Below are 26,132 nucleotides of genomic sequence, written 5' to 3'. Positions count from 1 at the left end.
ATCTCCCTGCCAGGTCTTCTTTCTGCGACGTTCCTTCGTGGTCCTTCGCGATGTAAGAATTATCTTCACGCTTCCTCGCTTTCCCCAAAGACCAGCTGGAAGGCAGGTGCCCAGAGGGTCATGGGTTGCCCCTTCCCCACTTTGGAAGAGCTTTATAGCTCCCGCTGGCTTTAGAAAGTTCAAAGCATCCTTAAGGATCCATTTCACCCTGGGGCCCCCTCTTTTTGAACTATTACCATCTGGCAGACGGTACAGGACAATAAAAACAAGGACAAATAGGCTGAAAAACAGCTTCTATCCCAGAGCAGTAACTATACAATTCTACGTACAGTGCAATATGAATACAATACGAGGGTTTTTTAATTCAATTGCATACAATGTGAAGGAAGTGTGTTTTTGTTTTATTTTTATAGGGTTTTTAAAAAGTATAATATACAGTGAGGATGGCACTTAATTTCATTCTATGAGGTGCCATGACAATAATGAAAACTATGAAACTGTGAAACTATTATTGCTTGGTCTCGGAGATCCTCCTGATGCCTTTGGAGGGGAGTTGACTACTAACAAGACCCGGCTTGATCAGATGGCCACACTGCCGAAAGATTTCTTGCATTGAGTCAGCTGCAGCCTGAGCCACTGAGGCTTCGGAATCGCCTTGCAGATCCTGGAGACCTGAAACGAATCCAGAAAACAAAGGATTTCCGGGATCAACCGTGAGAACCAGCCCTGATCAGCGACAGAGCTTCTGGAGAAAAACTCCTTGTTTCAAGCGAGGGAACTTTGAAACTCACCCAGGAAAACTTCTTTCATTTGTTTTGAAGTCATCACTTCCCGTTGCATGTATTGCGCGCAGCAGCCTGGGCACGTAAAAAGAAAACGTTGGTGGGGTTAACAGAGACGGCTAAATCGACTGATTCAGGAAAAAAATGCGCAATTCATTGGTTTCCACTTGGAAGAGTCGCTTTGGGACTTTACGGGATGGTTCCAGGGATTGGGTCTGTCTAATAATAAGAAGGACGAGGGGTAGCCGTTCTTCCTCTGTTTTTGTCTCCAGGCCTCACTGGAGGCTTTCAAGAAGAGATTAACGAAGAGATTGGACAGCCACTGGTCTGAAATGGAATCGGGTCTCCTGCTTTAGCAGGGGGTTGGACTAGAAGACCTCTAAGGTCCCTTCCAACTCTATTACTTTATGTTCTAGGACTGTGCAAACAACCATCATCTTGGAAAAAAATCTAAGCAGCCTTGAATCCAGTTAATACTAGAATGGGAGGCCAGCTGGAAATATTTCCAGAGAAAAAGCCACGGCTGTGGGTTTGCCTATACAAGAGAGAGGGATACAGGCCAGGTAGTCCTCGACTTCTAACAGTTCATTTAGTGACCATTCAAAGTTACAATGGCACTGAAAAAAGGAACTTATGACTGCTTTTCACACTTAGAAGCGTTGCCACATCAAGATCAAAATCCGGATGCTTGGCAAACCGACTCGTATTTATGACGCTTACAGTGTTTTGGGGGTCAAAGATCACTTTTTGCGATCTTCGGATGAGCCAAATCCGGGAGGAAGCCAGATTCACTTAACAACCATGTGACTAACTTAACAACGGCAGCGATACCCTTAAGAAAGAGGGCAGGAACTGCCTGAGAAACTGTTGCGCGATCGTAGCCGTTCCGGAGAAGCCACACGGTATAAGAGCAGCTTCCAGTCTGATTAAGCGACATGGCTTAATTCTGCATAGATTCTTTTGGTGACAAGGCCGCCCGCCTGTCTTGGGTTTTCCTGCCCTCCTTCCAGAGTTGGCATTGGTGATTACCAATTAAGAGGGCAGCTGCCTCGCGATGGGAAGAGTTCCGGCTCCTCAGGAATCCCAGCATCTGATCCAACATCGCAGGAAGGTTTTGCTTGCATTTATTCATCTGGGGAAAACAAGGCAACAAAGAAGCCAATGAACTATAGAGCTTTTTTTTTTTTTTAACCAAGGGGCTGCTTTCTTGGTCAAAGCCAGCTGGGTGACTTTGGGAGTTCTAGTCCCTCCTTAGTCACGATGGCCAGCTGGGTGACTTTGGTGCAGTCCCTCTCGCTCAGGGCAACCCACCTCACAGGGTTGTTGTGAAGAAAAGAAGAAGTATTAGGGATGCCCACCGTCTTGAACTGTTTATCAAAATAAGAAAGGCAGGACAAAATAAAGAAATAAATGGTTAGTTTACTCTAATCTGGAAGAAAACAGGCCAGCTTGGCTCCTACTTACAACCACGTAGCAGATGTTGGAGTACATGCTATGAAGACTGGTGTACATTTCATAGTCAAACAAGTTGCTGGGAAAGCCCCCCCAGTTCATAAAGGACACGCAGGAGTCGAGGGTCTTCCTGGAGACCTGGCCGAGGGAGGAAAGAGGGAGATCCTGTCACCTAGTTGGGTCATGAAAGGTCTTCAAGGAAACAACCAAGTTCAGGGAGCACCAAGGACCCCACAACTTCAGGATTGTCTACAATGTCTTTGCATTCTCCAGAGTGTCCACGTGGTACAACCACGTTGCTCTGAGTGAAGATGGGGGTACAGAGTGGTCTCTGTGAAGGTAGCATGATCAGAGCAGGAGCTCAGCTTAGCCAGCCCTTCAACTCACCTCTTTTGTCCGATCATTTGACAGTTGTATGAGGAGGGGAATAAGGCTGTTCAGGATGTTTTCGGCCATATTACTGTTCCGTAACTCCTTCAGTCCTTTCAGGAGCATGCCAAAAATGGTGATGGAGGTATTCCTCAGTTCGATGTCGTCCTACGAAGGAAGAGAGACAGGTTAGTCCCTCCAATAGCAGAATAGCCATGCAGAAGTTTCTTGAAGTTTGCAGGAGAACACACAAGTTCAGAGCACACCTATTCCCAGTTCAATGTCCATGGAGATGGTCAATCATCCAGGTCATGGTTGCCCCAAAGATGGGGACCCCAACTCCAGTATGCTGCCTGGAGAGTTCTGGGAGTTGAAGTCCTCACCTCTTAAAGTTGCCAAGGTTGAGAAATCCTGATCTAGACCACAGTTGTTCAACCTTAGCAGCTCCTTCTGGACTTTCTCCCATCTTTATGGGAGAAAGAGAGAGATAGAGGGAGAGGAAGAATGAAAGGGAGTGCAGGAGGGAGGGAGGGAAGGAGGGAGGGAGGAGGGAGAGAGAGAGAGAGAAAGAGAGAGAGAGAGAGAGAGAGAGAGGGAGGAAGGGAGTGAGGAGGGGGAGAAAGAGAGGGAGAGGGGGGGAAGAGGGGGAGATGAGGGAGGGAGGGAGGGAGGGAGAGAGAGGTGGAAAACCAGTTTGTTATGATTTGGTTGACTTACATCATGAAAATGTTTCAGAAGGAGCGGAATGAGGTTGACTGCCTTCACCGCATGGGTTTTGATATCGAGGTTCCTGAGGAGGAAATGCAGGGTCCTTATAGCTTCTTTTGCCACGGTCTTCTCTTCGTGACAAGCGCAGTTTAGCACTGGCATCAAGAGGGGTTCCAAGATGTTCTTCTGGAGGAAGCAGGGAAAGAAACGAGCAATTAAACGGTCACTGGAGTTCTCTGAGTCTCACAGCGATCATGCCAAACGCAAGAGAAGGCCACAGAGCATAGAAGAAGAGGGTTGAAAAGGAACTTGGAGGTCTTCCAGTCCAACCCCCTGCTCAAGCAGGAGACCCTAGACTCTGCTGGACAAATGGTTATCTAAACTCTTCTTGAAAAGCTCCAGTGATGGAGCACCCATAACTTCTGGAGGGAAGTCGTTCCAAGGATGAATTGTTCTCAGGGTCAGGAAATTTCTCCTTAGTTCCAGGTTGTTTCTCTCCTTCATTAGTTCCCGTCCGCTGCTTCTCGTTCTGCTTTCAGGGGCTTTGGAGAATGGGTTGACCCCCTCTTCTTTGGGGCAGCCCTTCAAATACTGGAAGACTGCTCTCAGGTCTCCCCTGGTCCTTAACAGGATACCAGAGATGGAAGGGACCTTGGAGGTCTTCTAGTCCAACCCCTGCTCAAGCCAGAACCCCTATACCATTTCAGACAAATGTCCTCCAAGAGGATCTGGCCTCTACTTGCACCTTCAGATCTTCCAGGGTTGCAGCCATCTTTGTAGAAGAGACACCACTCTAGCTGTCCTCTTTCTGCTGGTTGCCTTCTTCTTCTCCTTCTTCTCTCCTTCCCAGCCTTGTAGACTTCCCAGAGAGCGAGGTCACACCTGCTACTACCTTGGAAGCCACTCCCTTCCTGCCCCCCATCTCTTACCTCAAACGGGTGTTGGATGAGGTTCCCCAGTCCTCTAACGCTGAAAGTCTGTATCAGCGGATATGGCTGGGTCATCCATTCCTTCAGCACCTGGAGGATGTCTTGGATGACAAAGAATTGGCAAATTTCCGGGTGAAACAGCAGCTGAAGAAGAAGAGTGGAGATATGGAGCGTTAGCCAAGCCAAGGAAGAGAACTTCCCTGAGAGCCTCGACTAAAGATGCCACTTTCAGCCATTACGGGGAGAGAAAAAGAAAATAAACACAGTCCTCGGTTAGTGACCGCTGAAAGTCACAACGGCATTGACAAAAGAGATACGTCCATTTTTCAGAATTATGACCATGGTAGCATCCTCATGGTCATGTGATCAAAATTTGGGTACTTGCCGGTCCATATTTGAGTTGAAGATGTGGCTCTTTCGTCAACTTAACTGATCCGTTATGGGTGTACATTGTTATAATTTTAAATTGTTTTAATTGGGTTGTTGATTTTAATTTATTGTGATTTGTATTGGATATTGTTTTTGTAAGCCGCCCTGAGTCCCTCGGGAGAATGGCGGCATATAAATATATATATATATATGACGGTCGCAGTGTTTCGAGCTTACGTCATCCCTTTTGTGACTGTCTGATAGGTAGTATAAATGATAGTTGCAAGAATACAAAAAATAATGCAAAAAGTAAAAGGAATTTGGGGTCATTGAGTCTTCCTTCCTCCCTTCCTCCCATCCTCCCTCCCTCAATCTCCTTCCTTCCTTCCTTCCTTCCTCCCTCCCTCCCTCCCTCCCTCCCACAACTTCTGGAGGCAAGCCATTCCACTGATTAACAGAATACCAGGAGACCTTGGAGGTCTTCTAGCCCAACCACCTGGTGAAGCAGGAGACCCTCTACCATGTCAGACAAATGGCTGTCTAGTTTCTTCTTCAAGACCTCCAGTGATGGAGAACCCACAACTTCTAGTTTCTAACCATAAAGTTCTGTTGAACCCTGGGCAACTTTCCTTGAGCTCCAGAAGGTTGGGGTGCATCTCAAGGTCTCCTCACCTCCGAAAAGAAAACCATCCCAATGGTTTTGTGTCTTAAATCGGGGTGGCGCACGTAGGTCTCAGCCTGTCGGAGCATGACCTTCAGCTCATGTTTCGAATAGTTGAACAAGATCCTAAGAGAATAAATAAAGAGAGATCAGACAAGATCTGCTGGTTAGGGAGAAGAAAATCACCAAGCTAGAGAAATCATGAGCTGAATGATCGATAAATGAATTACTCAATGAATTACTCCATTTAGAGAATTTCTCACCCTCCCTCTCTCCCTCTCCCCTTCCTCTCTCTCTCTCACCCTCCCTCTCTCTTTCACCCTCCCTCTCTCTTTCTCCCTCTCCCCTCCCTCTCCTCCCCTCTAATCTTTCCTCTCTCTCACTTTTGCCTTCTGTGTGTCTCTCTCCCTCTTTCTCTCCCTCTTTCTCTCCCTCTCCCCTCTCCGTCTCCCCTTCCCTCTCTCTCCCCTTCCCCCTATCTCTCTGCCTCCTCTTCTTCCTCCTCTCCCTCTGCCTCCCCTCCCTCTCTCACCCACTGCCCCTCGTAGCCAAGCTCTTTTGACTTTTAATTTCTTACCGGACCAGGTGGAAAATGCCTTCAAACACACTTTCAGGACTCATCAGCATCGCCCAACATTGAACCATATCTAAGTCCTTGAACTCCTCCTGATAGCCGGTGCGCAAGATGAGGTGTTTGACGGCTTTGACTGTGTTGCTAAATGAAACAAAGGCAGAAGAGTTGGTGCCAATCATTCAGCTGATCCCCCTGCACTTCCGACCGTTACAGTATCCCTATGGTCATGTGGTCAGAATTCAGACTCTCGGCAACTGACCCATATTTATGACGGTCAATGTGTCTCAGAGTCACGCGATCCCCTTTTGGGACCTTCTGACAAGCAAAGTCAACGGGGAAGCCAGATTCACTTAACGACCATGGGACTTAACCAGTGCAATGATTCACTTAACCACTCTGGCAAGAAAGGTTGCAAAATGGGACAAAGTTCACTTAACGACTGTTTCCTGAGCTTTGCAGAAATGGAGAAAGGATCCAGATTGGGCCCAGGAGATTCCTTACCCCAGATGGTAGGTCTGTTCTGACCCGCTCTTGCCTGCTCCCAGCAGAAAATAGATGTGCGTCACGAGCGCCAGGAGCAGGCTGGAGAACTTATGCTGGACAATGGTTGCTGCCTCAGGAAGCGAGAGGAGGAAGGAGAGCGCATTGGTGGCCTAGAAACAGGAGGAGAGGAGAGTCAGCTCGGGCTCATCAGGTTACTTAGATTCCTCATCATCATCTATTTCTTCTTTTAACGACCCCCTAATCCCTTGCGGGGTGGAGTCTGGGCAACTGAATGGAGCTGAGGCTTTACTGGCTGGATGCCCTTCTTGTCGCCAATGCAGAGTTTTGTTCGGCAGATACATTCTCATTGTGCCCAGAGAAAGAAAAAAATCCTCATGTCCATGAAAGCTGAGCCAGGAATGTCCATGTCTGAGACACGGAGCAAAAGGTTGCTAGAAGTGGGACTTCTGAAACTCCCATTCTACACCCCCTCCAGACTTTGAGAGGCCAGTGGGGTGTAGATACAGGACAAAAGGGAGACAACGAGTAGCACAAGTGAGACAGAACTGGGGACAAAGAGATCGGTAACCTCACGTTTCTCTGTTTGTCTTCATTCCTAAGTGGGCTCTTGACTCTCCACCTCTTAGGGGTCCTTGGAGGGGCCCTGGGTGCTGTCTGAGCGTGTGTTTTTTTGTGGCAGATGTTTCATGACCCAGCTAGGTAACATCATCAGTGCTGGAAGAGTTAGGCTTAGAGGTAGGGTTAGACTGGTTGGGTCGGGAAACATCTGCAAGAAAACCACCAAGCTCAGTAAGCACCAAGGACCCCACAGTTCAAACCTGGACTACAAATCTATTGGTCTTAATTAATTAAATTTCTCCACCGGCCATCTGAGCAATCTGACACTGGGAAGTTTACAACAATGTAATAAAACAATATAACACATAATAAAAATACAGATTAAGAATATTTAAAATAAGATATGACACAAAGTACTCCGTTGGGTGTTTGCCTTTGTTGGTTCCTATCATGTATTTTCTTAAATCAAACTCTTTTTTAGTTATTTCTGTAAGAAATAACGTAAGAAATGAATAAAGGAATCAATTGAATTATGAATGATTGGATGAGTAAAGGAATGAATAAATGAAGGAATGTATGAATAAACGAATAAATCAATGAACGGATACATGAATGAATGGATTAATGAATAGATGAACCGATGGATGGATGGGTGGATAGATGATAGAGCTGGCTGGCTGGCTGGCTGGATGAATGGGTGGATGAATGGATGGATGGATGAATATCAAAGCTGTTCTGGTGAGGAAGCCCACAGATGCCTCTACTTTCAATGGGGCACTTTGGGGGGAAGGGGGGCTTACGTCAAATTTTGCTCCGATTTCAGCCCCCACCAGTTTGCCCTCTGCCTCCCTCCAGCCAGGGCGTGCCTGCTCCTGATGAGGAGACCCCCGAGGGTGACTCTTCTGCTCAGCCCCTTCCCCCTTTCCTCAGGCCTGGCCCACCTGCAGATCTCAGGAAAGGAGAGCCACCGGTTGAGGGCTTACCGCAATGGGCATGATGGATTTGCTTGTTCCCCTCCCAATAGCTTCGGTGCTGGGATCGTGGTCATCAAGCCTTTTGAGGAGGGGCTTCATGATCTTCAGGTTAGCATAGGGGTCTGCAGCCAGCGCCCTCCACAGTTCCCTGGCACTTCTGTGCAGGTGGAAAAATGGATTGGGGAAAAAAATCAGATTCTTTCCCCATTTTCAAAGAGACGGCCATTCCAGATAGATTAACCCCCCCAACGGAAGAAAGGGTTAGAGAACCGATGGCCAAATGAACTGCTTTAAGGCATAGAAAAAAATATAGCTACAGGTAGTTCTCGACTTGCAACCGTTTGTCTGTTAGCCATTCAAAGGAGGGCCTCTGCGCCACCGGAAGTGCCAGAGAACCCAGAACTGGTCAAGGGGGGGGAGGTTTCTAGGAGCAGTGTGTCTACAGAATTAACCCAAAGGTGCTTTTCACAGAAGGACCGAGTTGGAAGGGACCTTGGAGCAGTGGTGAAATTCAAAAATGTTCCCAACCGGTTCTGTGGGCGTTGGTTGGTGGGCATGTGACCGGGTGGCCGTTTCTTGGTGGTCATATGACCAGGCGGCCGTGGCTTGGTGGTTATGTGTCCGGGTGGGCGTGGCTGCACAACTGATTCACACACAATGCAGAACCTCACTGAATCACAGAGAGCTCAAAAGCAAACGATCACACTTTACACAAAAGTAACCCAAAAGCTACACAACTGACTCACATACAATGCAGAAGCAGCTGGACTTTACACAAAATGGCCCCTGCAACAAACAGGAACCTCACAGACAATCAGGCACAGCTGATTTTCTCACAGCTGACTGGTAGTAAAAAAATGCTGAAATTAGAAATTACAAAAAGGTTCCGACATTGCCCGGCACAGCTGATTGTCGTACGTTTTAAAGCGTTTTTTCTTACTACCGGTTCGGGCAAACAGTAGCAATTATTACTATCGGTTCGGGCGAACCAGACCAAACCAGAGGATTTCACCCCTGCCTTGGAGGTCTTGTACTCCAAACCGCTTCTCAGGCAGGAAATCTTATCCCATTTCAGACAAATGGCTGTCCAATCTCTTCTTGAAAACCTCCAGTGATGGTGCACCCGCAACTTCTGGAGGCAAGTTGTTCCACTGGTTAATTGTTTGCACTGCTAGGAAAGTTCTGCACATTGTAGGTTGCTTCTCTCTTTGATTCGTCTCCACCCTTTGCTTCTTGTCCTGCCCTTAGGTGGTTTGGAAAATAGGTTGACCCCCTCCTCTTTGTGGCAGCCCCTCAGATATCAGAACACTGCTATCCTGTCCCCCCTCAATCCTTCCTTTCATCGAACTAGAGAGACCCAATTCCTGCAACTCTTCTTCATATGTTTTAGGCTCCGGTTCACTAATCATCTTCGTTGCTCTTCTCTGCACTCTTTCAGAGTCTCTGCATTGTTTCTACAGTGTGGCGACCAAGAAAGTTAAAAAACCAAGGAGGTCCAGCTGCCTTTTGGAAAAGCACCTTTGGGACAATCATGACCTGGATGGTGGAGACAACCAGCCTAGGAAGCTCTCAGAATTCAGATCGACTGCACAGCCAACCAGCGACTGCACTGGCCCTCAACCAACCCAATGCAACCTCCCCCCCAATCAGCACATGACCTGCCCACCCCAAGCTACAGATATTCACCCCTATCGCAAATGGTTGAGAATCTCTGTAGAGTACAAGAAAACAGGAGGCACATCTCCTTGAGGTTCTTCTTACCCATCGCACGCCACCGAGCACTCGAGGAGAATATCCACGACTTTGTTCACCCGTTTGGACGCCAGGTGACACACTGCCTTTAGCGTTTGTTGTTTGGTGGCAGGGTCCAAGATCTTCGGGAGACGTCGGTAGATCTCCTTGAGGATCATGGGCAGCTATGGCAAAAGAGAAATCCAAGGGATGACCAACTTTCTCAACAGCCCTAAGATTACCTGGTGGTCTCCATCCAACCCTAGCCTTCTTAAATCCAGCTGAAGTGTTGTCACCAAGTCAACAAGGTCTCACCCATTCTCATCTTTCTTTTCTACAAAATCTCCTCTATCCCTTTTGCTCCAAACCCTGCCATTTTCTTACCTCCTCCATGTCCATCCCACATTCTTCCAAGAACGAATTGAGCAGGAGTCCCGCAGTGTGTGAAATGTTTTTGTCCAGGTGTGTCAGAGCTGCCAGGGCTTTTAAGATCAGGTCGTTTATTTGTGACGGGCTCAGATGCTCGCCAAAGGCCTATCGGAAAGAAGAAAAGGAGACCATGAAGAGATGCATCAGGGTTTTGACAAGCCAGAGACTTTGACCCGTATCTGGGGACAGCACCCCATGTAGAGAGGCAGGCCGTATTCCATGACATCCACCACGTGATATTAGGATGTGGGTGAAAGAAGCCAACATAGCAGCCGAGATTGCCTGCTCCTAGACATTGTGGGGGATGGATATCCACCCTCCGGCCTTTGGAGCCTGCCGTCCCCACTGTGATATTGACTTTTTTGAGTATCTCCAGGTCAAGAGGAGGAGAAAAAGGAAGGTCAATAAGAAGCCAGGCAAAATGCTGAACGAAAACGTACCGTAGCCATTTTGGAGACGTTATTATAAAATATTGTTGGGCCCGAAAAGGAGAAGTCTTCCCTCAGCCAAGTGACGACCTTCCCCTTCTTGTTTCTAGGTTTGTCATCCATTTCTTTGGCTTTGGAGGGAGGAAAACAAGAGAAGGTCAGATTTTGGCATTCGGAACTTCTGAACATCCTTCGTCTGACGGCCGGTTTAGTCGTTCCAACAGAAGAGAAGATCTGTAGCTCAGGGCTGACCTGAGGGGTCCCTGGTGCTCTCTGGGCTCGGTGGTTTTCTCGTTACCTAGTTGGGTCATGAAACCTTCACAAGAAAACAACAAAGCTCAGAGACACCAGTCCTCCTCCTCCCCCCTCGCTCCCTCTTTCTCTGCCCCCCCCTTTCTCTTATCTCACTGATCAGGAACGAAACAGGTACAATGACCTCTTTAGTGGTCCAATTACAGGCAGTCCTCGACTTATTACGGCCACAATTGAGTCCTAAGCAAGACAGTTATGAAGCGAGTTTTGCCTCAGGTTGCGATTTTTTTTCTTGCCAACGTGGTTAAGTGAATTGCCGCAGCAGTTAAGTTAGCAACCCGGTTGTTAAGTGAATCCGTCTTCCCCATTGACTTTGTTTGGCAGAAGGTCACAAAAGGGATCACATGACCCTGGGACACTGCGACCGTCATAAATCGGAGTCAGTGGCCAAGTGTCCAGATTTTGATCCCGTGAGCATGGGGATGCGGCAACGGTCGTAAATGTGAAAGACAATCACAAGTCACTTTTTTTCAGTGCCGGTTAAACTTTGAATGGTCACTAAATGAATTGTTGTAAGTCAAGGACTACCTGTAACCCCTTTTCTAGGTTAACACAATAGATGGGACTGTAAATGGAGGGGAAATATAGGGCTACATAAGAGACAAATTACATAAATGAAGGAATGAAGGAATGAACCAACAAACGAATGAACAAACGAATGAATGAATCTAACCGGATTTAACCCAGACTACCTTGGTCTGATGTGCAAATGAAGCATTAGGTTGTGAATTGATTGTGTGCTGCCTGGGGAATTCTGGGCATTGAAATCCACATGGCTTAAAGTTGCCACTGGGTTAAGCTTTTAACTAGCCAAATTTAACCGATCCTTTTCTTTAGGTAAACCATTGATATAAGTGCCTGTCTTTCAACCGATTGTGGACGGCTCCCAATTAAAAATTAGAAGACACGTAAAATGGGGTTGAAACTATAAAATTAACAAATAATGTATTGCAATTATAAACCCTCTTTAGCTCTTTCCTTAACAATGCCCACTCAACCCGTAACTTGGTTAACCCGTTTTCTGGCTTCCTGCAATACATGCAGCCATCCAATGACTAAAAGGTGGCTTTGCAAAACACGCTAAGACCCAATCCATGTGCCAAGACTCACAAGCCCAGGCTGGCTGATGGCAGATGCCTAGCCTAACTCTGTGGTCGGCAAACTGCAGCTCGCGAGCCACATGCGGCTCTTTGGCCCCTTGAGTGTGGCTCTTCCACAAAATACCACCTGCGGGCGCGCACGCACAGTGCGATTGGAACTTCGTGGCCCATGCGCAGAAGTCGGTTTTCGGCCTGGGCGAGTCTATTCTGAAGAAGTGGCATTAGAAGAAGTGGGGGTGTCTTGCGGGCGAGAGACGGGAGACGGGAGACGCGGCGCAGGTGGGCCATGGGATACGCAGCGTGGGAGAGGCGCACGCGATTCATGCACGAGTTGAGTCAGCCAGTCAGTCAGCAATCTCCTTGTGCAGTGGTTAGTGCTAGTCGCATCCGCCAATCACGCGCGGGTGACAAAAGTAACTACTCGGAGCATAAAGTTACCTGTATTTTTCCAACCAGCTGCAAATCCTACAGGTATTTTTGTCATCAATTTAAGAATTGTAATTATTTTGTGTTGGTGGCTTTATTATTATAAAATGAAACATTTTTTTAGGTGCCCTGTTTGACATGGCTACAAAGAAGAAGCAAAGAAAAACGGAAGACGAAAACCATGAATTTAAAGTTGAATGGACCGAGACTTTCGCGTTTGTTCAAAACTTAAATGGCCTTCCGACCTGTCTCATTTGTCAGGAAAAATTGGTGCATAACAAGAAATCAAATTTGGAGAGACACTTTAAAACTAAACACGTGCCATTTAGTAGTAAATATCCTGTCGGTGATGCAAGGAAGAAAGCAGTTGAGGAACTTCAGAAGAGTCAAGAAAAATCAAGTTCTGTATTTGATTACTGGATTCAATCTTCCAACAATGTTAATATTGCAAGTTTTGTGGTTAGTCAAAAGATTGCTAAGAGAGGAAAACCATATACAGACGGCGAATACATAAAAAGTTGTTTTATAAATGCATCCGAAGAGCTATTTCGGGATTTTAAGAACAAAGCCGATATTCTAAAAAAAATTAAAGAGTTACCATTGTCTGCTAAAACAGTGAAAGACAGAACAGTCAAAATGTCTTCGAATATAACCAACCAGCAAGTCGAAGTTCTTAAATTGGTTTCAGCTTTATCAATAGCAGTTGACAAGTCTTGTGACATAAATGATACAGCTCAAGTTTCACTTTTTGTACGATTTATTTCATCTACAGGTCCTAAAGAAGAAATTTTAGGATTATTGCCACTCAAAGGTCAAACACGTGGAGAGGACATGGCAATGCTGTAATTGAGTACATTGAAAAACATCATATTCCACTCGATAAAATTGTCTCAATTTCAACAGACGGGGCGAAAAGTATGACCGGCGTAAGAAACGGGTTTGTTGCTATTTTGAAAGAAAAAATTAATCACGAGGTACTTACTTACCATTGCATCATTCATCAAGAAGCGCTTTGTGCTCAGACATTTCCAGAAGAAATTTGCAAAGTTATGGAATTGGTGATTAAGATTATCAACTCCATTATAACTAAACCTCTTAATCATCGCCAATTTAAAGGATTTTTAGTTGAAATGGAGAGCGAGTACGCCGATCTTCTGCTGCATAACAAGGTACGTTGGTTATCAAGAGGAAACGTTTTGAAACGTTTCGCTTCCTTATTAACAGAAATTAAAGCATTTCTCCATGAGAAGGGGATTCGCTATCCAGAACTAACGAACGATCAGTGGATCCAAAAATTTTATTTCATGGTAGACATTACGTCTCATCTAAATCAGCTTAATCATAAACTACAGGGGAAAGGAAACACCATTTTTTCGATGTTAGAAGAAGTTATTTCATTCGAAAACCAATGATCTCTTTTTGCTCAAGATTTTGAAAGAGAAACTTCGATTCACTTTCCAAGCCTGTTGAAACATCGCCAAGAAAATAATTCTGATATTGACATTTGCTATTTCAAAACAACACTTTTAAATATGAGGGAAGCTTTTCTCAACAGGTTTCAGGAATTCAGAAACAGCAAAGCGACGTTAGCCTTTGTTAAAAAGCCTCTTAATGCTACTGTAACAGAATTAAATGTTTCTCCCTTTAATATTGACATTGGCAACTTTGAAATGCAATTGCTGGATTTCAAAAACAAAGAATTGTGGAGCTCGAAATTTGAACGTCTTTGTGCTGATACAGAAATATTGGAGAAAAATAAATGTGAACTTAGTTCACAGCACAAGTGGTCTGCTTTGAAAGACCCGGAGAAGGAAGATATGATGATTTTTAACACCCGGAATAGTATTCCTGACTCATATCATCAACTGAAAAAAATAGCGTTTGCTGTTTTTTCCTTATTCGGGTCTACATAGTTATGCGAACAATCATTTTCAAGCATGAACCTTATCAAGAGTAAATTGAGAAGTTGTCTTATTGATGAGAACCTGGAATCGTGCCTAAAATTAAAAACAACATACAAACCTGACTTACTCAAACTTTCCAAGGAGATGCAAGGCCATTGTTCACATTAGTGTTTGTCAGTCATTGTCATGATTTAATTTTATGGATATTGTAAGGTCAATTGTAAGAAATTTAATTTTATCAATAAATAATATCATTATTAAGTATGAGATCAAGTTTTATTCAACGTACCTATAGTTTAACTAAGACTTAAAACTTTATGTAAAGTTTATTAAGTTAATTTTAGGGAACGTTGTGGAGTGAAAGAAGATGTAGTGTCGAGGAGATGGTTTGGACATATAAAGAGGATGAACGAAAGGAGATAGACGAAAGAAGTATACATGACGAGTGTGGATGGGAGAGATGGAAGGGGTCGACCTCAGCGAACGTACCTCCATCAGATTGAGGACGTTCTTAGCAAAGGCCAGTTTAGGAGTACCCTAATTAAGTTAATAACAATGTACCTACCTATCTAGTTTAAGTTTAACCGATTTGGCTCTCCAAAGAAATTTCAATCGTTGTACTGTTGATATTTGGCTCTGTTGACTAATGAGTTTGCCGACCACTGGCCTAACGGATCCACTTAACGTGAGAAACTCAGTCTTCAAATGACCCCTGGCCCTGAGAGGTGCCAATACCAACGGCCAATTCCAGGCATCTCTGCCCAGGCAAACGACCGGGGTCTTGGTCACGCCACAAGCTGTGCCACCCAGTGCTCTCCTGGGCAGTGCGCATCCCTGGGCTCCTGGCAGCCCTTGGAGTCCAACTTTCTCACCCATTTTGCTCATGATGAGGCGGTGGAGGTGGTAGGCGGCCTCTGCGGACGTCTGGCCAACTTCTTTGCTGGTGTCGCCAACGTGCAGGCCCAGCAAAGCCACCAGCTGTCCCAGCAAAGAAAAGTCACCTGTGGGCTAATGAAAGGAAGCAAAAAGGAGGGGAAAGATGAGAAGGGGGGCTCATGAAGGTTTCAGCCAACTGAAATCAGAGCATAGGAACCATAGCACCATAGAATCCTAGAATCCTACCTTTTAGAATTCTAGAATCACAGAATCTTAGAAACATAAAATCTTAGAATTTTAGAATTATCCAATATTTGAATCTTAGAAGACTAGAATCATAGTCATAGATTCATAAAATCAGTGAATCCTAGAATCTTTGAATAATAGAATCTTAGAATCATAGAATCATAGAATCTTTGAATTTCTAAATCATACAATCTTTGAATCTTTGAATCTCTGAATCTTAGAATCTTTGAATCACAGAATCATAGAACCTTAGAATCCCAGAACCTCAATTGCTGGAAGGGACTGTGGAGGTTTTCTCCTCCAACCCCTTCATCAAGCGGGACTCCTTATATCCTCCTGGTCACATCCCAAAGATGCTTTTTCCAAAAGGCAGCAGGACTTTCTTCTTTTTCTTCCTTTCTTTGAAAACATCTCACTGCGCATCCCAAACGGTGACTTACGTCGAAATTGACGTTTTCAGAAACGAACTTCAGGAGGTGTCTGATGCTCTTGATGGCCCTCTCTCTCTCGTGTCTCTTGGGAGATTCAATCCAGGGATTAATGTGCTGCCAGGAAAAACAAAGGAGGAGGAGGAAAGGAAGAATTTGTGATTCACAGTTGGAAGAGCCACAGAAGTTGCCAGGACTGGGGAGAAAATCTAAGGAGCTCAACAAATTTGAGACATTGGTCAATTGAGGTCTATTTTAGACTGAAAACTAGAGTAGCAATTGAAGATTTCTGGAATACAACTAGTCTTACAACAGTTCATTTAGAGCCGTGGTGGCACAGTGGTTAGAACGCAGTATTGCAGGCTAATTCTGCCAACTGCCAGAAGTTCAGCAGTTCCATCCTGATCGGCTCCAGGTTGACTCAGCTTTCCGTCCTTACCAGGTCGGTAAAATGAGGACCCAGATAGGAGAAGAACCTGGGTCCTCATTTAGAGAGGGCTGTAAACCACGGTGAAGCGGTATGTAAGTCTAAGTGCTATTAGTATTTAGTCACTGTTCAAAGTTACAATGGCACTGAAAAAGGGACTTACGACTATTCTTCACACTTATGACCATTGCAGCATCCCTATGGTCACGTGATCAAAATTTGAACACTTGGCCAATGACTCATCTTTATGACGGTTGCAGCATCCCAGCTCGGTCACTAAATGAATGGCTGTATGTCGAGGACTTCCTGTATAAGTAGTCCTTGACTTACGACCAGAATTTGGGGTGCTTACCAAAGTGGATGTTAGGCGACTTGTGACTGGCTTTACGACCTTTTTTTGCCAGGGTTGAACGAATCCCTGTGGTCCTTAAGTGAATAATGCAGTCATTAGCCGAATCTCGCTTTCCCCGTAGACTTTGGCTTGTCGGAAGCCAGTTGGGCAGTTCGCCAATGGTGTTCAGGTGACACCCCTCCCCAGGATGCTGCAACCATCACAAATACAGGTAGTCCTCGACTTATGACCACAATGAGTCCAAAATTTCTGTTGCTAAAATGAATCCCATCGGCATCGACATAATCTGCATCGGTCAATTGCAGAAGGCAGCTTTACTCGGAACAGCTGCGAGGCTCTATGACAGGGGTGTCAAACTCGATTTCATGGAGGGCCGAATCAAGGTTGTGTTTGACCTCGAGGGGGGCGTGGCCAAGGTGGGAGTGGCCAGCTCAATGTCTCTCGTGTCAGGGGCACCTGTGGACTTCCCTGAGACCCTCCCTCACTCTTATTATCATCTCCTCCCTCCCTCCCTCCCTTCCTCCTTGCCGTGGGACAAGAGAGACACGAATATCAGAGAAATAGTGGAATAGAATCATTAGTGAAAAGATGCCAGAGGAGGGACAAAACAAATGTAAATGACAAAAATGAACATCATTTTTTAACTATTGAAATGAGTTAAATTGAATGGTTGAATTGTCCCATGGGACGAGTTGTCCACCCAACAGCCACATTTGCCTATCCCGGGTCCTTGGGAGGGGCTCGACAGCTGGACAGAATCGCCAAATGCAGCCTAAACATCTGGCTGACCAACCCCGAGAAAGAATCACTCTTTACCGTCAAGACATCCTGCAGGGAATCCAAATTGGGAGCCTCGGACAGCAAGGCGGTGAGCATGGTGTTGCAGGTGGTCACCATCTGGTCATAAAAATCCTAGAAGGAGAAAAAGAATATCTAAAGGAAGAAGTGGTGTAAAGGAAGAAAGAGGAAGAAATCCAGGGCTGGGGAACTTATGGCCCTTTCAGGACGACTGGTGGACTGCAACGCCCAACAATCCTGAGCCAGCCACGGACTTCTGGGAGTTGAAGTCCACCCTTCTGCAATCAACGGAGTGGCCCGTCTTGCAGGGCTGGTTTTTCTTCCAGAGTTGGAGGAAATGCTTTCTCGGCTGAACACGAGGAACAAAAGGACATTGGGCTCCATGGATGGATCCAGAGTTTTGGAGGAGATTTTGAATCATGCTTATTTCCAGGTGGATCTCAGATGGCTTGGCTCCATCTGGACTGCTCACCTGAGTTTGAGCTGGTTGTCCTGGGCCGTTCACGTTCAGTTTTGTCACCAGGTAAGCCGGCAAGGAAAACACCTTCTGGATGCTTTTTCTCACCACTTTAGACCTCATCTCGGAGTTCAAGGGGGGCTTCATACGGCTGATGAAAGACGAGAAAAGAGGAGGAGGGTGAGAAGATCATAGACTCATTAGGCTAAAAGGGACCTCGGAGGTCTTCTACTCCAACCCTTGCTTGATGGTCCTTAAACCATCCCAGTCATATGGTTGTCCCCTCTTTTCTTGAAAACCTCGAGGGATGGAGCACCCCCAACTTCTGGAGGCAAACTGTTCCACTGATGGATTGTTCTCGGTGTCAGGAAATTTCTCCTGGATCTCTCTTTGATAAGCTTCCCTACATCGCTTCTCATTATGCTCTCAGCTACTTTGGAGGGGAAGTTGACCCCCTCCTCTCTCTGAGAGCCCCTCAAATATCAGAACTCCCCTCATCATCCTGGTTGCTCTTCCCTGCACTCTTTCTAGAGTCTCAACATCTTTTTTATATTGTGGTGACCAAAACAGGATGCAGGATTTCTCTCTCTCTCCCTCCCTCCTTCCTCTGTCTCTCTCTCTCTCTCTGTCTCTCTCTCTCTCTCTCTGTCTCTTGGCAGGTACATACCTCATGCAGGTGATGGTGATGATCGCTTGATGGAGATTTTCGATGGACAAGGGTCTCGCGGGCTCATCTTCAATGACTTCCTGAAAAGAGAAGGAAACCCATCTAAGAAAGAACCTGAGATATGGCCACCCTCCAGCTGGCCCTCTTCCCAGCCCTACGCTTTTTCTGGTTGACACAGGAAGTCCCCAGCTTACAACTGGTCACTTAGCCACCATTTAAAGTTTTGAGGGATCTCTTCAGGACTACTTATGACCCAGATGCCAAGTTCCGAGAGGCGCCCCTTCCTCAGCGATCCTGTGACCCCATTTTGGTCACTTGGCCACCAGCTTGCATTGATGGCAGTTTGCAGTGTCCCGTGACCATGATTTAAGTCAGGGGTGGGCAACTGTGGCCTCTTGATGACCTATATAAAATTGGGAAGCCAGATTCCCTTAACAGCCGTGCGATTAACTGAACGAAAATGATTCGGCTAACAACGGTGGCAAGACAGGTCGTACAATGGGCAGAATTCCCTTAACAAATGTCCCACTTAGCAACAAAACCTTTCAGGCTCCATTGATTGGCATTCAATTCGGTTCAAATTCACTTCCAAAAAGAAAGACGCCCAGGAGCACCTGCCTCCCCCCCTCTCCCCACTTACAACGATGTTTGTGACCAGTTCCTGTTTCTGGGGCAAATCGAGGTCTTGCCTCCTGCTGTTGGCAACAGCTTTGGTGATCATGATGATGGACCTCATGAAGGCTTTCTTCAGCCCTTCGTCCTGGAAAACCCCAGTGGGAATGAAAAGAAACCAGAAGGAAGAGGATGTATTTATTTACTGAAACCTTTACGTAGCCGATTGTCTTTGGTTGAACTCTGGGGGCCCCCAATGAAAACATCACTGGACACTCTGGGTTCTAGTCCCACTATAGGATGAAAGGCAGCTGAGAGACTTTGCGCCAATCACCAGGAGATGGTGAGTTCTAGTTCCTCCTTAGGGAAAAAGGCCAACTGCCTTTGGGCCAATCACCAGGAGACTGTGAGTTCAAGTCCCGCCCTAGGCACGAGAGCCAGCTAGGTGAGTTGGGGCCAGTCTCAATCCAAAACACGTCACAGAGTTGTTGTGTGGAAAGGAAGAAAGAGTGTAATGCAGGAGTGCTGCCTTGAGGATAATAAATGCAACAAGACCATAGATTCTCCTCCTCCTCCTCGTCCTCGTCCTCGTCCTCCTCCTCTCCCACAACATGCTAGTTGGGTCATGAAATGTCTTTAAGAAATCAAACAAGCTAAGGACTCCGGATTATAATTGTTCTTGTGATTAAACTCAGCATTAAGAGAAGTAGAGGGTGGAAACCTGCCTACCTTTTTCATGCTGGAATACTGATAGAGTATTTCTGAGACAATGTTGTCCAGGAAAGGCATCATGTCCTCTACTTGCGCTCCCAGGACTGCCTGGCCATAGCAGAGTATTAATGTGGTCCGAATCCATCTCTCGGAGAGAGTCTGTGAGTCCTGTCAGTCCAAAGACGAGGGGGTCAAACTCTTTCCCAAAGCACCAGAAGACAAGACAAGAAGCAATGGATGGAAACTGATGGAGCTTCTTAGTCATCCAGGTCACGGTTGTCCCAAAGGGGCTTTTTCAAAGGCAACTGGACTTTGTTTTTCCTTGAAGAGGTTTCGCTTCTCATCCCAGAAGCTTCTTCAGGTCTGACTTGGGTCAAAAGAGAAGAAGCTTTTTGGATGAGAAGCGAAATGTCTTCAGGAAGAAACCAAGCCCAAGCCTTTGGAAAAAGCACCTTTGGGTCTACTCGAGGTGTTTGTTGGGGCAGCTCCTAATCTTCTCTAGCCTTATAAAATAGTTCTCCAGGAGATGGAGATGGAGAATTTCAGCACCACCTACATCTACGAGATCTATGACCAATCTGAGGAGACCAGACAGCCTGGAGCCTAAGTCCTTCTAAGCACATTGGACTTTCCTTCCCAGAATCCCCCCAGCCTCCTTCTGTACTGAGTTTCAGACCTTGCAACCCCATCCCTGGTCTTACCTCAATGGGGGCTTCTACTGCAAACGGTCCTTTTGTCTGCCTGAACTGGCCAGCCTCCTCCAGGGCCACCAGAATCTCAGGCAGGTGGCAAAAGGATGCCATTCGAATGGATTCCGAGATTCCCTAGGCAAAGCGATGTTTGTGAATTAGGACATTTATTGATTTATTGGTTCGATTTATATGCCGCCCTTCTCCGGAGACTCAGGGCGGCTTACAATGCGTTAAGCAATAGCCTTCATACTTTTGTATAGACCTGCTCAGTAGGGCTTTCCCCCCCCCAAAGCGGTGTTTTTTTTAATACAAAGTCAGCTTATTGCCCCCACAATCCGGGTCCTCATTTTACCTACCTCGGAAGGATGGAAGGTTGAGTCAACCTTGAGCCTGGTGAGATTTGAACTCACAGTAATTGCCGGCAGCTGGCAGCTAAGTGCTACTTAACAGCATTTTAGTCCGCTGCACCACCAAGGCTCTTATTTGCACCTAACCCTTTGTCTTTACCTTCCGCTTTCTCCTCCCCTTCTCCACCTCCTGCTCCTCCTCCTCTCTGCAAACCCCAGGCCCTTCTAGCACTGATGAAATTACCTAGCTGGGTAATGAAATGTCTGCAACAAAACAACCAAGCACAGAGAGCACCAAGGACCCCACAGTCCTCCTCCTCCTCCTCCTCTCTGTAACCCCCATTCTCTTCTAGCACTGATGATGTTACCTAGCTGGGTCATGAAACATCTACAGGAAAACAACCAAGTTAAGAGAGCACCAAGGACCCCACAATTCTCCTCCTCCTCCTCCCTTCACCTCTATTCTGCAAAACCTGTTCTCTTCTGGCACTGATGAGGTGACCTAGTTGGGTCACTAAACGTCTGCAAGAAAACATCCAAGCTCAGAGAGCCCCAAGGACCCCACAAAGATGGAGGTCTCAGCCCCCGCAGGCATCCCACTGCCACTCACCTCTCGGTCTGTTTCTTCCTGGAGTGAAAAACTTAGAAGGCTTTGGAGCTGTTCCGTCACCAGGTCCTTCTGTGTTGAGTTTCGCAGTTTAACGCCATAATATTTGTAGAGGCTAATCTGAAGGTGGGAAAAAGAGTCCGTGAGTCCTAGGGAGCTCCACCAAACGGCCAGGAAAAGGAAATATAGGAGAAATTAGGATCAGAAAAGGACTCCGTGTGGTCAAGCACACGGAAACTGGTCCTGGGTGACCTGATCGGGGAGATGGGCAGCATACGAATCTAATAAGTCAATAATTGCCATTTTGACTTTCTTCTTCTTCTTGAAAAGCTACTTTAACCCCCCTCCCCCATCCCCATAGGTGCCCTTTGCTGATTCTCTGTTTGGCCGTCCTGAGATCCTTTATGGTTTCTGTGGAGATCTGGCAGCTTCATCTTTTTACATGCATTAGCTCTCCGTGGTGGATTGGGACAACTTGCCATGGCCCTCTTGGCTTGGCCAACTAACCATGGCCAACTAGCCATGGCCTACTTGCCGTGGCCAACTCACCAGGGAACAAGAGTTACACTAATAGCAGGGTTCCAATACCTCAAGGGTTGCCAAAAAGAGGAGGGGGTCAGCCTATTCTCCAAAGCACCCGAAGGCAAGACAAGAAACAATGGATGGAAACTTATCAAGGAGAGAACCAATCTAGAACCAAGGAGAAACTTCCAAACAGTCAGAACAATTAACCAGTGGAACAGTTTGCCTCCAGAAGTTGTGGGTGTTGCATCACTGGAAGCTTTTAAGAAGAGATTGGACAACCGTTTGCCTGAAATGGGAAAGGGTTTCCTCCTTCAGTAGGGGGTTGGACTAGAAGACCTCCAAGGCCCCCTTCCAAGTCTGTAGTTCTATTATTCATTGTCTGTCTAATATCGAGGAAATGGTGGAACAGAAGCGTCAAAGAAAGGAGGCCTCAAAGGAGGGACAAATGAAACATAAACGACAAATGTTAAAATGATTTTTAACATTATTGGAGAGAACGGAATGGTTGAATTAACCCGCGGTGAGTCTGCTGTGGCTCGTGGGCAGCCACGGTGAGTTGGCCATGGCAAGCTGTCCTCTTCTGATGTTGCATCTAAGATAACTGCGGCCCTAAAAGTGTAAAACCTCCGCATATTTACCTTGTCTTTAGACAAGACCTGGGACGTGCTTTGCTTCTGGTCGATGGGCGGCAATGCGCTTGTTTTCCTCCTGGGCAGTTTGTGGTCTGAAGGAATCTGCTTTGCCAACAACAACAAGAACAACAAAAAAGAAGTTGTGAGAAAGTGAAGGAGCAGAGGAAGGAACAGCTTTCTGTGTGTTTCCAAGGGGAGGATTGGTTTCCCTTCTGCGTCCGGATGCATATTATAAGTAATTTGACTTTTCTAGCTGGGACAGACACGAAGCACGTAACAAGGACCATCCGGATTGTATCAGCTGGAGCAGAGGCAGCTTTTGAGATGAACGGTTGGAAAATCTCTGCCACAAATTGTGAGAACTTGATTTATCACCATTTATTGTTGTGGCCCTCCAGCAGCCGAATCAGAGGAGGAGGAGGAGGAGGAGGAGGAGGAGGAGGAGGAGGAGGAGGAGGCGGCGTGGGAGTCAGGGCCAGCATCAAGGCAACCTGAGAGCTCCGAGGGGGAAGAGGGAATGGGGCTGGCAGAGAGAGAGACAGAGGAGGAGCCTGGGCCATCCGTCAGCCCTCAGATGGTGAGTCAACAGACCGCAGGTCTGGAGGTGGATGAGGAAGAGGAGGAACATCTGGGTCCAGTGCCTGACGCACGGATGCACAGAAGGCAGAGGAGAGGAGAGCAGTGGAAATCTATGGGCCGGTCCTTGGGACAGACGAGCCACCACTGCTAGCGAAGCCCCTCCCTAGCTCTGGGGATAAAAGGCAGGGGGCGGAGATGAATAGATGTGGCAGACAACGATTCTTCTCCCTGCCGGATGGACTTGTTAGCCTGTGGTGAGAGAGAAACTTTTTGTCGGGGCTGCTGGCTCTCCTCATAAAGGAATCTTTGAGTTCACTTCAGAGGGTTTGTCGTGTTTGGGTCAGAACATTTATTTACTGACTGTTCGAAGTTATAAAGGATAGTTTACAACTGAAAAAAATGGACTGTTTCTCACACTCAGGACCATTTCGCATTTCCGTGGCATGCAGAGAGCTTCCGGTCCCTGTTGCTGCTGCCCAGCATTCAGTGCCAGACAGTGCAACAGGGCGGATGGTTGTCTTGTAGGTCTTAGATTTAAGATGGGTGGCCATTCGTCTGTCCAGTAACACACTGGTGAGTTCTCGCCAACGTATCCAGGCTGCATTCTCCTTTGCTCTCACCTCGCCATTGATGTCACCATTGACATTGGAGGTGGGATCCCAGATACCAAAAAATGTCCACCTTCTTTAGGTTTTCTCCATTGATTTGAAGCATTCCAGGGGTGGTGACAGTCCCTAAGTATCCTGTCTTGATGTTGAGGTGGAGTCCAAAATGGTTGAGGCAATCATTCCATGGTCGTTCCATGATCCTTCCAGCAAGGACCCCCTAGTTCAGCAAATTCTCCATAACTACATTTGTCTACTTTTGGGATAAATGATCTCCACCGAGGCAGCCCTGGCTTCTGGACCCTCTCCACGATGGACCTCAGGGCCCACCGCGACACAAACCCAGCTGCTTACCTGGAAAGGACGAAGATGGTCCAAGATGGTCTCTAATATTTCTCTCTCGTCCATGAGATCCAAGATTTCTTTGACGGGTCTGCCTTTTAATGGCTTCCTGCTCTCCCATAAATTTTTGAAAGACTCGTCAGAGAGTTCTGAGAAGAAGAGACAGACAGAGATTGATGGGCAATTCGACAGGACAAGCCTTCTCAAAGCAGAGAGAGACAAGGAGTGCGTAGTGGATCACCAGGCTGAGCCTGAGGGAGGGGTCAAACGTGTCATAAGTCTCGAGGCCCTGATCTTCCTGTCCTTAGACAACCATCTTATATATGGAATTGGAATTTTTTATTGCTTTGAAATTTCATGATGTTCTAATCTTATAATTTAGATCTAGCCTTTGAAAAAGGCTAAGAGGGAGGGGTCTTTCCTCACCTCTGAGGGTAAGATGTTCCCTAATACAGTGGCAGCAGTAGAGAAGACCCTCTTCCTAGGCCCCACAGTCGAAACTCTTTGACTGATGGAGTCTGCACTATAACGTCCCTACCTGATGAAGGACGATTGCAGGATTTGGATTTGGGTAGTTAGGAAAAGGAAGGAAGGGTGTACTAGTGACATGAGAGCAGTCTTCCAGTATTTGAGGGGCTGGCACACAGAGGAGGGGGTCAACTTATTTTCCAAAGCACTAGAAGGTAGGAAGAGAAACTTATTGCTTAATGCAATTGGTCTCTGGAGAAGGAAGACCTCTAAGGTCCCTTCTGGCTCTGTCCTGATGGATTGATTGATGGAGGGATGGATGGATTGATTGTGTGGGGTGGGCTGATGTGATAGGACAAGGCTGGTTCCATAGGTAGCCCAGCCCTGTAGCATCTATACCTGGATATGAGGGAAGGATGGTGTCTTGAGAGCTTTTTCTCCCCGGAGCCCTTTCCCTCTCGGGCCTCCTTGGCAAGGAAGGGGGCTCTTTGAGGCCAGGCTTCATTTCCCCCTGAGAAGCCCTCAGAGGGGTCCTGCGCACCAATTCTGGCAGCACCAGTGCTGGAGGCTGCACCTTCTTGCTCATGTCCACTGGAGCTGGGGAACCCTTTACAAGAAGGGGCAAGACCTGCGTGGTTCTTTGAGTGGCCGAAGAAGTGGACGGGTGGGAGCCAGAGAAGTGACTGTTCCACTGCCATGGGTCATTATTCGTAATTTGTGGATGGGACTCCTTGCTGTCCTCCTTCTTCAAGAAGGGCAACTTTTTTAGCATGTGGTCCATCCTCTCGTGAAGAGGGAGTTCTTGAACTGGATGGAGATCCTGTCAATAAAGGAGAAGTTTTGTAACTCCAGGTTGAAAGGAGGGGTCCTTGGTGCTCCTATCTATCTATCTATCTATCTATCTATCTATCTATCTATCTATCATCTATCTATCTATCTATCTATCTATCTATCTATCTATCTATCATCTATCATCTATCATCTATCATCTATCTATCTATCTATCTATCTATCTATCTATCTATCTATCTATCTATCTATCTATCTATCTAACTATCTATCTATCTATCTATCTATCTATCTATCTATCTATCTATCTATCTATCTAGTTGTCTATCTATCTATCTCTATTTATCACATGTTCTTCCTGGGTCAAGAAGCTCAGACTGCCCAAGGAGCTGCTGATCTACAGAGGAATTTGGGAGTCTCTCCTTTGTACCTCTACAACTGTCTGGTTTGGCACAGCAACCAAACTAAAAGTCCCCTAAAGAGAGAAGACGGCAAGGAAATTACAGGCAGCAGAGAGAAAGCAGAGTTGCTTAACTCGTTCTTTGCATGCAAAAAGAAACTATAGCCCAACCTACCAACAACGTAACTGTGAAAGACAGACTAGAAATAAAAGTTGAAAGGCTTCAGCGAGGTATTTGACAAAGTAGAACACTCCCCTCCGCTCTGCTCTGCTCTACTCTGCTCAACACAACTCAACTGAACTCAACTATCCTCTACTCTCCTCAACTCTCCACAGCTCCCCTCTCATCCCTTCTGCCTTTA

General features: G+C 46.5%; 1 protein-coding gene across 1 annotated transcript; it reads right to left on the bottom strand.

The window, feature by feature from the left end:
• Positions 1–380: 380 nt before the first annotated feature.
• On the bottom strand, positions 381–26,132 carry LOC117658288 (maestro heat-like repeat family member 5). Its single transcript, XM_087880828.1, has 26 exons — positions 25,946–26,132; positions 24,981–25,401; positions 24,126–24,262; positions 22,594–22,689; positions 21,434–21,550; positions 20,486–20,608; positions 19,803–19,952; positions 19,102–19,221; positions 18,462–18,541; positions 17,810–17,945; positions 17,356–17,451; positions 15,773–15,877; positions 15,083–15,218; positions 10,481–10,599; positions 9,996–10,145; positions 9,642–9,796; positions 7,890–8,037; positions 6,346–6,497; positions 5,848–5,985; positions 5,282–5,396; positions 4,241–4,384; positions 3,321–3,497; positions 2,622–2,771; positions 2,247–2,372; positions 792–1,914; positions 381–672 (listed from the first exon to the last, which is right to left on the bottom strand). Exons 2-25 carry the CDS (start codon positions 25,360–25,362, stop codon positions 1,723–1,725), a joined length of 3,444 nt encoding a protein of 1,147 aa, XP_087736954.1. The 5' UTR covers positions 25,363–25,401; positions 25,946–26,132; the 3' UTR covers positions 381–672; positions 792–1,722.

The sequence above is a fragment of the Pantherophis guttatus genome, chromosome 18, assembly GCF_059756535.1.
Source record: "Pantherophis guttatus breed Tessera chromosome 18, ASM5975653v1, whole genome shotgun sequence".
Classification (NCBI taxonomy): domain Eukaryota; kingdom Metazoa; phylum Chordata; class Lepidosauria; order Squamata; family Colubridae; genus Pantherophis; species Pantherophis guttatus.
Note: the sequence above shows the minus strand (reverse complement) of the source record. Positions and strands in the feature narration are given on the sequence as shown.

Coding starts and splice junctions, on each gene's coding strand:
- LOC117658288 (XM_087880828.1), bottom strand. CDS start 25,362: ATGGACCACATGCTAAAAAAGTTGCCCTTCTTGAAGAAGGAGGACAGC. Junction 21,551..22,593: donor AGGTCTTGTCTAAAGACAAG/GTAAATATGCGG, acceptor TCCCACCTTCAG/ATTAGCCTCTACAAATATTA. Junction 19,953..20,485: donor CAGTAGAAGCCCCCATTGAG/GTAAGACCAGGG, acceptor TTGGACTGACAG/GACTCACAGACTCTCTCCGA.